At 36.0% G+C, this 13,952-nt stretch overlaps 1 protein-coding gene and 1 pseudogene across 1 annotated transcript in view; both read left to right on the top strand.

Annotated features, from left to right (window-relative positions):
* The first annotated feature begins 1,280 nt into the window (after positions 1-1,280).
* LOC107756613 (migration and invasion-inhibitory protein-like) lies at positions 1,281-5,237 on the top strand (annotated as a pseudogene).
* Positions 5,238-6,849: 1,612 nt separating this feature from the next.
* The window catches only part of LOC107756656 (uncharacterized), a 27,375-nt gene continuing 20,272 nt past the window's right edge, over positions 6,850-13,952 (top strand). The window contains exons 1-4 of the mRNA XM_016573851.1: positions 6,850-6,906; positions 8,561-8,591; positions 9,877-9,948; positions 11,331-11,517. Of these exons, the coding sequence (XP_016429337.1) occupies positions 6,856-6,906; positions 8,561-8,591; positions 9,877-9,948; positions 11,331-11,517 (341 nt within the window). The 5' untranslated portion in view covers positions 6,850-6,855. The remainder of the gene's footprint in view (positions 6,907-8,560; positions 8,592-9,876; positions 9,949-11,330; positions 11,518-13,952) is intronic.

The raw sequence follows: 13,952 nt of genomic DNA, 5'->3' as shown, positions 1-13,952 counted from the left end.
AGAATATACAAATTAATGCTGTGAGGTCTTTAAAGACGTGTTCAATGCACAGTGAAGTGGTGTTTACAACTTTATAACTGTATGATAATCTACTTTTGAATTAATTATGTAACATTTGCTATATACCATTAGTGTTCATACACGTCTTGCGGTGTAACTTAACGTTATTTAGTTTATATATATAGAGAGAGGGGGTCAAAGACAAGACGTCCCATCAAATTACATTCATAAAAGCTTCATAAAATAGCTTCATATTCATAAAATATAAAAGCATATTAAACCAAGTACAGTGGCTAATTTAATGTTTAAAATAACTTTTGTGAAAATGTCAAAATATGAGTGAAATAATGTTCCATCGTTATTCAGTGTATCAGATATATTTATGTAAAAGTGAAACAACATACTTATTCTGACCTGTACTTATTAAAATATATAAAAGAAAGCTTGATCATACTCTGTTTTAAATTATTAAAAACGCCTTTGCAGACAAACGGGTTAATCTAGAGCTTTGAATGATAGTGGCTAAGATTGGTAAGGACTTAAAATTACAATGAATTCATTTTTGGAGGCTGCGCTGTGATGCTTAATGTCATCTAATGATTCTTGCTCTAAAATTTTTGGTATATAAACTATTGTTACACTGAATTACATTTTAGTGGGTGTCTTCTGTAAATCATGGTAAAATGTATGATAGTCATTGTTTTTTGCTCAGAAATAGTATGATTAAACAAGACGGATGCTAATGTAGGAAAAAATATTTTTAAAGCTCTTAAACTTTTCGTCTTTGACATACTGTGTTGATTTTCTATCAGCTGACTTGTAAATATATGAAACACTGACCATGTATATGTTGGACCAATAATACTTGCTGATAAAATGTCTTTGTATCTTCAGACGAACAGCATTCTAGAGATTGTGAAGACCCCACACTGGACCACCATAAACCCAAATCCAGCCAAAGCGCAGAACTGAGCACCAACAGCACACTACTGGAAGACGCAGCGAACAGTCGCTGGAAGGGGCAGAGCAGATCTGTGAGACTGATGCTGCCCAAATCTGTAGCTCGCACCCCCTGTGACCAGGTGTGTGAACTTGAACACTGATGCACTCGACCGTTAGTCAACTGATGGAGACTATTCGTCTAAGGAATTTTATGAAAAATAACTGTCAAGACAAAACACTGTCGAACACTGATAGTGCCGACAGGTGTAAACGTGTTTGTTTCCGTTTGTCTGTGCGGCGTGAATTGACCTTTAGTCAGCTTGAGTCAAATTTGCTAGATGGCGCCAGGTAACCAGTAAACAGTAGAGAAACAAAGTGTACAAAATCTAATGGAGATCTGATGGTTTATAATGATTTCCAAAGAAGTGAAAAAGCACCTACACAGAAAGAAATCCCCATCTGCTACTGTTTAACCAGTGTTTTAATTTCAAGAGTACCAGATTAATTTTTTTAATTTGCATAAATGGAATACACCGCAGTTTCCATCCAGGTGCTTTTTTGGAAACCTGAAGGTTACCGTTTAATTTCTCTTTAGGCCTACTGGATGCTGAAAGCTCTCTTGAAGATCGTTCGGAGCAGTTCTTCTTCCATCAGACCAATCGAGACGAGTGCGTCCACAGCTTGTTATCAGGGTCGGTCTCTTTCTTTGTCATTTGTTACACAATAAAACCTGGTAGATAATGAGTTCTTGTATAAAGCAGTGAAGGTTACCTTCGTTCTTTCTTTTGATGTCCCTTAACCGTGGTGAACGCATGGGAGTCTGTTGCTTAAATCTGTTATGTCTCATGCATCGTATGCTTAATTCTGCAAGATGTCGAAAGATGTTTTAATCGTGCAAATGCTTTTTTCTTTTTTTCCCACAGATTTCCATCTGTTGCTGATCTTGCATCTTCCACGCTTGGCAGTGAAGAGCCGCAGACACCTGCAGACACGCATCAGTGTAAGAGATCGGCAGATTTGGGTTGGCGTGACATCGCTTTGACGTCATGAGTGTACCAGATAATTCTCTTAATTTTCCCTTTGCCTTTGGTCCACAGGCACATTCTGCTACATAATAAACAGTTGACTGTTTGTGGCGCCGCTGGATGCACAGGCCGCCTGTCCAGTGTGCAAGATGCCCAAATCTGAACACCCTTATACTGAATGAGAGCCTGCTTTAATCAGGTGCATATGTCAAACTGTTTAATATGGTTTTGTTAGTGCCCACTTATTCATACATTGCATTTCAGAAGTTTGGGGGGGGAGAGGATGCATTAAACATACTGTGAGCAGTGAATCAGCATATTAGAATGATTTCTGAAGGATCATGTGACACTGAAGACTGGAGTAATGATGCTGAAATTTCAGCTTTGCATCACAGAAATAAATTACATTTCAAAACATATTCAAGTAGAAAACAATTTTTTAAATTGTAAAAAATATTTCACAATATTACTGTTTTTACGGTATTTTTGATCAAATAAATGCAGCCTCTTTGAGCATGAGAGAAAAATACATTTTATATAATTTCAAACAAAATGTTTATTTTAGACTGTGCCATGCCAGTCCAATATAAAATAGTTCAGAGGATCCATAGACATTACAGGTCAGAAGATTGCAGTTTCCAATATCTTAGCTCTGTTTATTTTATTTTATTTGGTCTGTGATTGAGTGACCGTTTTTGAGTATCCGTGTCATCTCTGTCAATCTCTATACATTTGTTTCAGGGTCAGTATTCCTCGCTCAACTCTGCTGCCAGCGTACAAATACAAAGCCCATCGCCGCTGCAGTTTTGATGCCTCTGACAGCCTGGGTTTGCCCTCAGTGAGTTTCAAATAGTCAAATCAGCACTAACACGGATTTCTCGAGTGAAATATATCGAGCAGACCAATTATTTTGGTGATATTTTACTTTTAAGATTATCGCATTGACTAATAATGTGTGTGACAGCTTTGTTAATGGCTAGCTCACAGTTTTAGTACTTTGAATATTTAGTAGTATTTAGACCTTTAACTTGTAGTTTTCTTGATAAATGTTATTCTCAAAACCTTAAACATGCAAATATGAATTTTGAAGCACTGTTTGTCCGGATGGTCCAATCCCACCCTGAACTCTGGCTCTCAGATGAGCAGTCTGTATCTGCGGGGCTCCATGGCAAAACCAGCGGCTATGGGAGGGTCAGCCTTATCCTGGTTTGACCATGAACTGGTGAGACATTATAGGGGAACCCAGTCCAGGTGTTTAAAGGGATAGTTCACCCAAAAATGAAAATTACCCCATGATTTACTCACCTTCAAGCCATCCTAGGTGTATATGACATTATTCTTTCAGACGAATACAATCGGAGTTATCTATCTAACTTCTGCTAACTGTCATACACGCATTCACGAGAGAGTGGCGTCCAGTGGATGACGTAGCATGTAGGCAAACGCGGTGAGGAACGCGGTGACGAACGTGGAAGCGCAGAGGAGAGAGCAAAACACTGGTCATGAATTAGTAGTTTGTAAAGAAAAATGTCGGAGGATTTCAATATAAGCCAAGAGGACACTGGTTTTCCTTCGCTGTAAACAAAACTTGTTTCTCGCGAGACTAGCATATTCTCACCGGAGTTTATGCTACGCCTACGTCATCCGCTGGACGCCACTCTCGTGAACGTACGACGTACGACAGTTAGTGGAAGTTAGAGATTAAGGTTTATAAAGTTGTAAATATGGATATTTTTCTTACACAAAGGCATCGCTTCGCTTCGGGAGGCTTTTATTAACCCCCCCGGAGCCGTGTGGACTTCTTTTATAATGAACTGGTTCAATTTTTTGGACTTCAAATTTTGGGCTACCCATCCACTCCCATTATAAAGCTTGGAAGAGCCAGGATGTTTTTTTAATAGAACTCCGATTGTATTCGTCTGAAAGAAGAAAGTCATATACATCTAGGATGGCTTGAGGGTAAGTAAACCATGGGGTAATTTTCATTTTTGGGTGAACTAACCCTTTAACTATTGCCCCTTCTACATATTTATATTTGGCAGTTTGTCAATTCTTAATGGCATTTCAAGATCACTTCTTATGAAATCTGTAGAGTTTATAATATGTATTTTATTACTGCTAATGTCTGTTTTGTAATGAACCTGCTTTAATGGCTAAAGTGGTTTTAAATCAGGTATCAGATAATCTGAAAATGTAGTTTCCCAGGAAACCCTGAAACAACCAAACAAACAAAAAAATCTAATCTTATTTAGAAATCTGAGGATTTTCCTTTGAAAATTCCTTTGAAAATGTCCTTTCCTATGCACACTTGAATTGCTGCATGTTTATTTTTCACCTCAACATTTCTGCGGGTTTGATATTTCGATTTTGGATTAATAAGTAGTGTTGCCATTAGATCCTCCTTGCTCCGATGACAGAAGAACAGACAATGGACTGAAACAAACAGAGGGTTTAAATACACCGAACAGAACAGGTGATGAACAAGATGCAGGTGGAACACAGGAGGAATAAACGGCAACCTAGCACTAAGACAAACAAAAGAATAATCAGAAACTACCACAACAAAAAGAATGAACTAAACAGGGGAAGCAAGGGCCAAAAGGGGAAGAGAGATTATTAAAAAATAAATGCACAAAAACAGAATGCAAACCTGAGACGTTTGTCTTTAAGCTGTCATGGAAAGTTTGTGTGTCAAATCTGTAATGTTTGTTTCATTGAAATCTTCTAATATTAAATATGTGTCGCATATGATAGTGTAGAAGAAAATCAAGGAAAGGCCTGGAAGCGATTCATTAGTAGATTAGATATAACATTTATGTCATTCATATGTTCATAGCTGTTCATCTCAATTGGTTTCTATGGATGATTTGTGTCCGATCTGTATTTTTGGTAACTTTTAATTAACATTCATATTTTTTAGGATTCATCCTTGCCCAATGCATCGAGACACCCACATTCTGACCAGCTTCAAAATGTAGTTTGCCATGGTATCGCTTTCAGCGTTCAGACCCAATGAGGCCAGAACCCCACATCTGCTATTACACTCTTGACTGATTGCAAAAGTTACGTACAAAATGGAGCCGCACATGAATGTTTCTGCATCCAGGAGATTTTCTGGATTTACTGAAATGAGTGCATGTGCACAGCGGTTTTTTTTTTTGTATGTGTAATAATGGAACACATGAATCATTTTGTATGAATGTGAATTGTTGACTTCTGACTACTAATGGTAATGTTCGCTTGTTTTGTGAACTTGAACATAAAATGTAACATTTTATATAAATAAATGAAATTGAATATTTTTTCTTCTGTAGCTTAAAAAGGATGAGAAAAGCATCATCTGGCTTTAACAGAGTCTCTTAGTGTTAACTGAACAATAAAACATTAATGTAAGTTCTTAATGTGAAGCTAAACACAATACTACATACAAGTTGTAAATACAAATGTGTTCACAGATTTAAATGCACATTAAAATGTTACAATAATTCACTTCATATGAACTAAATGCATATATAAATTTATACTATGCACAGCTTGAAAGGCTTAAATGCACATTACAGGTTACTGTGTCAAGTTATTAAATTAATGCTTTTAAATGTGAAAGGTGTAAAGGTAAGGAATGCACATAATGAAAAGCTTTTATTTGTTGTAAAAGATTATGAACTTCTAAATGTACACTTACTATGGACGTGTTGCTTTTTATATTTGTTGATCAGTTATAGTTAAGTTTAGGTTAGTTGTGGCACCTCCTCACCACAGTTGCCAAGTCCGCTTATTATACGCGACTTTGGGCTTCTTTATTTTTGTAAAGTTGCGTGAAAAAAATCCCGGGTTGCTGTTTTTGGGGCTTATTTTAAAAAATATTGTTGCTTGTTAGGAAAATCTGACAAGCAACTTCATTTCTTTACATTTATGTTCGCCGTATTCTCCAGTGCATTGATTGACACTCTGCTCAATATTCCGCCCATCACGTTCAAAAAGAAGAAGCGTGACGCTGTAATCCAAGTGATGGTAGTAGACGTAATAGAGGAGTGGGATGACTTTCTTTTATAAGGTAATTTTTTATTTTTACAATGTTTTTGTAATGTATTATCACGGGCTGTAATAAAAAAAACAAGTAGGCTTATAGAAATATATACAGTAAATACATTTGGTTTGAATATATTTTATTAGGCTATAAACATGTGACTGTTACAGCTCCCCTTTGAAGCTCTTGTGTTCTTTTCCTTTTCCATCTCTCTAATCCTATTCTGCTCACAGGTGATTGGAGATGAGTACTGTTCCCACTTTGATTTTTGTAAAATAACTTCTGTTTTTACTTTTTAGATAAAAGAGTAGTTTCAGTTTAATATGTTCCAGGCTCATTTATTGGTAATAAATAACTGATAATAAATAATATTGATGATAATAAATCATCAAAAAAAATATTGGGCTTGTTTTTGAAGCTTCACTCTGTCTCGCGAGAGTTGGATCTCTCTTGGAGGTTAGATCTCCCCACGCGTTTAAATATAAAGGCACCAAACAGAATGACACATTTTTTTGACTGCAGCACTCAGCATCTGCATCTGCTTTTAATCATGACACCATCTACCTCAACAAGAAACACTTTTATTTTGCTGTTTTATCTGGTGAGTGGCTTTTATTCCTATTTTCGACTAGTCGTTTTTCTTTAATATAAATTTATCACGGATGTCTTACAAAGGGACTTTTATTATTGTGGGTTTCGAATTAATTATAACTCTGTACGTGTCTGAAGAAGACTAAGTGAGCTTCAAAATAAAGGTTCCAATTAGCGCCAAAAACATCTGACAGCTTGATGCCACAGAATAAGCATTTTAAGTTCCACAGGGAGTCTTTAATTCTGTCTTCAGAAAACCTGCTTTTAATCATGACACCATCTACCTCAACAAGAAACACTTTTATTTTGCTGTTTTATCTGGTGAGTGGCTTTTATTCCTATTTTCGACTAGTCGTTTTTCTTTAATATAAATTTATCACGGATGTCTTACAAAGGGACTTTTATTATTGTGGGTTTCGAATTAATTATAACTGTACGTGTCTGAAGAAAACTAAGTGAGCTTCAAAATAAAGGTTCCAATTAGCGCCAAAAACATCTGACAGCTTGATGCCACAGAATAAGCATTTTAAGTTCCACAGGGAGTCTTTAATTCTGTCGTTTTTCAGAAAACAATCGGAAGAACTCATAATTTACCCTCAAAAACGATTAAAGTCTAAATTGCTCTTGCTCAGGGGAAGGAACGTGTTCCTATGAGCTTTTGTTGTTTAATGTCTAAGTTAAATAAATTGCGGTTTGGATAGACAGCTCACTAGGTTTTGAGACAATTTTGTGTCGTTTTTGTGGTGTTTAATGACATTAAATAATTCGTTTTCCACGAATATTAGTTCCATTTCACATATAGTCAATATATGTAAATAATATTCAGTGACAGTCAATATAATGAAAGAGCTTCAACCAAGAGGCACTGAATGGAAAAAGCGGTTTCTTGGTTTCAGCACACTGACCCTTTGAGGCTTTAGCTTTTTTGCTTCACTTCAGAATTTAGTCACAAAAGAATTTCCAATTTAGTGAGAGGACAACAAAGCATGGCAATTACTAATAATCGTCTGCACTCATTTCTGCCCTCAGTTTAATCACAACATGACCAGATTAAAAAAAAAACTATAAAAAGATTTCTCAAAACCCATCAGTTGAGGTCTGGTCAACCCTGACAGAATGGACATTCGGTTTAATATGAAGGGATCCCTGATGCAGAAGCAACCCAGTGCACTGTGTCTCTTTGTTTCCCTGTACATTTTGTGTGATTTTTTTTTTTGTAGTGACCAGGTCAGGAAAGCAAACTTGATAAGAATTTGTCTGTGGGTGTTTTTTGCAATGAGTAATTTCCATTTTGTGACCTGTCCCTTATCTGTTTGTTCTCAGGCACAACAACTGATTAGGTGCATACATGAATTTGTCAGTCCTGTTGTGCTATTAAGCAATGCAGTGAAAACATTCAGATTGTCCCTCAGCGGCATTTTTTCCTTGACCTTAGTTCCTCAGACAACAGGATGCTAGCTGTTTTTACTCAGCGATTGGGTGACCCAGAACGCCTGTTTGTGATTAAATCAATCTTTGACTCATCTTTAACTCCCTTGCTTTGATCTGATGATGGATTTTAGTTTTAAAACACTCCGGTTAAAAGAATCTGTAGCCAGGTTTTTCTAACAGGTTGACAAACCTCCAAAACAAACAAACTTGCCATCAAATGCTCTTTAAAATGCACACCCTTTAAGCTAATGCACTTTTCTCCATAACCACTATTCAATGTGTCAAAAGCTCATGTTATTACCTTGGAGTTCATTTTGGGTCAAACTTACCTACTTGTTTTTGAACTGATTACGCAATCCAAAAACTGATCAAAACAGCGATGAAAGAACCATTGGTTAACTCCTTCCCAAGAGAATAAAACAAGCCAGAGGTCAGACATCTGGATCCAAACAGTTGCAACAAAGAAAGTGTTTATTTAACTTTTACTTCTCAGATTGGAAAAGACATTCAGACTAAAATGTCAACTGTTGTTTTCCTTTTACAGATTTTTACAATTCTACACGTCAAGGTTATTGGTAAGTTTATACCACTTCCATTTCCTCCATGTCACACACAACGTATTTCTGAAGTACAACCCACTGTCCGCCTATTTCAATAGTATTCAGTGACTCATATCTTTAGGTCATTAGTTTAAAATATGAGAAATAAAAAAAGCTGTGGAAAAAGATGAAATAATCATCTATATATAAATTATTTGAAGGCTGAATGATGCCAATGGGATTTAAACATCTTATGTTTATGTATTTTTTAAGTCCAAAAGGGTTTTCCATTTTTGGTTCCTTATCATTTTAGAATTCAATTGGAATTTTGGGTTCTAAACCTTATGTTTTAACCCATCTTTATATGTACATATGTGTTATAGACTAAGTAGCCACTGAGCTATATGCAAACTCTAGTTGAACTCTCTGAGGGTGTTTCACAAGAAATTATTACCTCACTGCTTTGTAACCATTAAGTTATGCGTAATGTCTAAAGAAAATTAAGCATTAAGCATGACCCATAGTAGAAGATATGGTTAGTTCCTCAACCATTCATTTAGTTTCATGTAATTTTGTATTGCATACTCTAATACTGCACTTATTGTGTATTTGAATGTAAGCATTACTAGACAAATGAAACCTTAAAGGGGTCATATGATGCGATTTCAATTTTTCCTTTCTCGCGGGGCATAGAGGAGAAACAATAATGTACAGTATGTGGAAAATAATGTGTTTTTTGAACCTTAAACCACATAAACACATTTCATTACACCAAATACACAAAATACTGTTCTTTTTAGCAACATCATATGACCCCTTTAAGAGTTTTGGAGGAGGACTCTTGTAACCACCTAGCAACCATTCCAAACACCTTAGCAAATCATTTTGGAGCATTTGTGAAAATGAAACTGAAAAACCATGCTGCCGGTCAACATGTAGGTTAAAAGTGTCAGATGAGTTAGTTAAACACAGTCAATCTGTCCCTTTTAAAACCTAACAGGCATTTACAAACAGCAGATCATCTACCCATGTCCCTTACTGACCAAATGATTGCACCCTCTGTTAGAATAAAGCTTTGACTTGTGCAAATTGACTATAGGGAGTTTTGACTCAGCCTTTAACTAAATGATTTTCCCTCAGGTTTCAAAATGTCTGTAATTTGTGTATGAGTGTGTACTTAGAAATCAGACACCAGTCAATTCAAAACTCCTTTAATCATGCTGCAAGTACTTTTACTCTTGCACAGCTAGAGTTGTGCGTGCCACATGAAGATATGAGATTACTTTTGATGTCTATTGTTTGCATTCTGTTTCACTCGTAGGTTATAACGGATGTTACCAGGCATCCAAACAGGGAATCTCGAGATGTCAACGCTGTACTCAAGAGTGTTCTGGTTAGTAGTTGCACGACATTTCCCAGCATTTGAGCACTAGTGAGCTTTGAAAATGACGCAGGATGGTTTTGAATTCTGGATTCATGTTGTCCTTCTTATTATTTGCTTCATACGCATTCCTGCTCTTACTGTGTGTGATTCATCAGAGCACATTATAACATAGAAGTAAAAGTTTGTCTTCATTATTTTTCGGCAAATCGCCTCTGAAACAAGATTATTTTTCAGCTGATGTCACTAAGGATTTTTGGGAGGGAAATGTGGAAATGCCCACATTTCATCATCCAATTAATTTGCACTGGATAAAATCAACCCAGTTTCTCTTCATTGAATATGCCTTTTCACGTGATGTAAAACATGTAAAAATGAATGTAGACTGGGAATGTGTATTAAAAAAGTATATAGAGTCAGTTTCATGTTGACCTCTTGGTGGTTGTTCACACAGGACATGTTTTTTCATTTCACTGTGCTCCTTTTCCATAGTTTTTCTATGCACACATGCACGACGGATGTGTTTGACCATTGCATTTGCGTCTTGCACCTTTAAAAAAAACAATAAAATTAAACATTCAATTTTAAAAACATGCACCTCTAGCAACATAACTTTTTAAATCGCAAAATGTCGGATTAAATGTGATCGCATTTTTCCATTCCATTGCGGTACTTCTCAATTGTTTACTATGTAAATGCACTAGAGAGACATGTTTGATCATTGCTTTTGCGTCTTTTTAAGACAACAAGCATTCTAAAAACGTGGTGCTCAAGTTAAAATGTCAACTTTCAACAGCAGCAGTGAAAAGACAACAATGTCTAGAGATGCGGTTTTAAAAGGTGAACTTATTTTAATTTGAGTGCTGCATTTTTAGAGTAATGTGTCTTGCAAATGATGCAAAACGCGAGCAACGGTCAAATACATCCATCTGTGATGTATGCCTACGATGCAAAATAAAGGTAATTGCGACTTTTTCTCTCCCAATTTTAGGTTAATATTTCACAATTAGGATGTTTTTACACGTGAAGGATGCAAGATATAAACTCTAAATTAAACTAAATTGTGAGATAATAAGTCACAATTACGCAATTATTTTTTAAAATTCTGTGGCAGAAATAGGCTTTCATAAAAACCTGTGCAATGGAATGCAAAAATGCTATTTTTTTTTACATCTAGCATGTCTTTATGTAGAAAAACTGTGCAGTGGAATGAAAAAAAAATTTCATTCCAATTTTGTGTGAACAGCCCCTAAAGCATAGTGTGAAAAGTATAATTCAAATGTAAAGTTTTTATTACTAATTTAATAAGCAGTAGATAATATGTTTGCATGTTTTTGTAGATTTTTTTGTTCATTTATGGCTCTCTATGTCTTTGTGTATTTGGGTGGAAACAGAGAATAGAAATGAGATGGAAGTTACTCCATGCACTCAGGACAACAATAGATCATGCTTCTGTAAACCAGGTTTTTACTGTACAAAAGGAAACAATTATGTCACGCACTGCCATAAACCATGTGTCCCCTGTGGGAAGGGTACATTCTCCAGAAAACCCTCTCTGGGAGCCTGCAAGCCTCATAAAAAGTGAGTAATATTCATACATATGCTACTGTTTTTAAGTCTGCACTAAAATAAAAACATATGGAAGCCCATTTTCAAGGAATAAAAAGATTTTAAAAAAAGGTATTTGCAACTTTTATCTCACAATTCTAATTCTGAGAATTGTTTATGTTGTCACAGAATAAAAAAAAATAAAATTGCAACTTTTTATCTCACAATTCTTTTTTCTCTCAATTGTTAGCTCATATCTTACATTTCAGATTTTTCTTAGAATTGTGAGTCTATCTTACAATTCTGAGTTTATATCTCAAGTCAGTTTTTCAAGTTTTTTTTTTCTCACAATTTTATCTTGCAATTCTGAATTTGAATCTAGCAATTCGGATGTAACAATAACCCACTGAGGATAACTAGCCCAAAAAGTGCATTCTCTTGGAATGAGATCAAACACAAATACACAGAACTAAACAAAGAAAAACCACAAGTAGACTTATAACTTGACAAACCTCACCACACAGCGGTTACAGTGAATAATACATAACAAGGAAACATAGCAAACCTGAGGGCTTAAATACATGGACAATAAAAAGACAGAACTGATTAACAAGGTAACAAGACAATAAACCCATGAGAAGACATGAAATAAAGAACCAGGATCACATCAAGGGAATATGGAAGGTGGAAGGGGACAAAAGTATAAATGGAACTCATGAAATTGGAATGTGTCAACATGCACTGTTTATTTATGTTAACATGAAAATTTTAGAATTTTTTGGATGTGTAGACACATTCTGGCCATGTTAAGTCAGCAGCAGTTTTTCAACGTGTTTCTTTAGTATGTGTTAAGACGCCCAGTTTTATCAGGGCACAATCAGCTTGTAACACTCCAAAGAGAAAGGAAAACTTGAAATCGCATCATATGACCCCTTTAAGATGATTTTTTTTTTTTTTGGCGATTTTGACTTCGAAGGGAAACTTCACTTCGGTCCGCTTCCAAAATGAACTCTGGTACATACTTCAAATGAACTATGAACGCAACACGGACCAAATACTTCTAAAACGAACCGAAAACAGAATGTAATGACAAGATGCGATGCTATGCGACATGATTTGATGATGCAGAACAGGCGGTATATCCAAAACAAAATGAGCAGAGGGCAAACGTGGAGCAACGAGGATGCAAAGTTCCTTTTATGAGCTCTCTGTGAGTTCACAGGTGGTGAAAATAAAACCATATGTACACGCAACAATGAGCTTGCTTAGTCCAGCAGACGGCATTAGGTGTATTCAACTTAAAGCAGCACTGAGCAGACCGATTGGTAAATGGGTACATAGATGTCATACACCGATCGGTCTGTGAACAACCTAACACGAACACACCTATTTTTTGGAGTTCCGTCACGAAATATATGTCATTCAACCCAACCAGTCAGGTTGTGAATGTATCACTATGCTTTTAGGTTTGGTATTTTTAGGTTCGCTGTAAAAAATGCTAAGCATACCAAACTGGTCTGGACCAAACAAACCAAGAGAACAGAACTACAAGTGTGAACGCACCCTTAATTTACTTTTACATCTTAATTTTTGCTGCGTTCACTTTCGCGTCCATACACCCGAAGTATTCGCACTGTGCTGCGGCTCTGCAGCATGAACTGTATGGAGCAGAGCAGACGCTTTCAGTTTACTGTAGTGTCTGTAGTCCAACTGAACTAAATGATTTTTATTTCTATAAAAAAGCCAAATGACAGTGGGGGCGGTACCGCGGTGGGCAATGTATTTGGCAGCAAGCCTACATCATACACAACGCACTGATGCATTATCCCTTGTGAACAAATATAATGCCTGTTGTTTGCATATGTACATACCAGTGTACCATTACAACATCTTTCATGTATAAACAACGAACCATCACATCACATATGCAAATAGACTCAAATACAGCAATTTTAAGGGCTGCCGTGCGTGTTGCACTCCAGTGTGGACAAACAGTGCATGTTGACACAGTCAAGTTTCACGTGTTCTGTTTAAAGAAGAAACAATAAATTACACTATAAGGAACCAGGAAGCATGACTAAACAGGAAAAATTACTGACTAAATTACAAAACAAGAGATATGAAAACGTGAATGTAAACCAAACTAAAACAGATATGGAATCTGGGTAACACTTTATTTTTAAGGTGCCCTTGGTACGTTACATGTACTTATATTAACAATAAATTATGCATAATTACATGCAAGTAACCCTAATCCTAACCCTACACTCTTAAAAATAAAGGTGCTTCACAATACCATAGAAGAACCTTTTTGTCTAGATGGTTCCATAAAGAACCTTTAACATCTAAAGAACCTTTCTGTTTCACAAAAGGTTCTTTGTGATGAAAGAAGGTTCTTCAGATTATAAAAAGGTAAGAAAGAGATGGTTCTTTAAAGAACCTTTGACTGAATGGTTCTTTGTGGAACC

The sequence above is a fragment of the Sinocyclocheilus rhinocerous genome, unplaced genomic scaffold (assembly GCF_001515625.1).
Source record: "Sinocyclocheilus rhinocerous isolate Xijiao unplaced genomic scaffold, SAMN03320098_v1.1 scaffold532, whole genome shotgun sequence".
Classification (NCBI taxonomy): Eukaryota; Metazoa; Chordata; class Actinopteri; order Cypriniformes; family Cyprinidae; genus Sinocyclocheilus; species Sinocyclocheilus rhinocerous.
The sequence above is the reverse complement of the archived record's forward strand: the minus strand, read 5'-3'. Positions and strand labels throughout refer to the sequence as shown.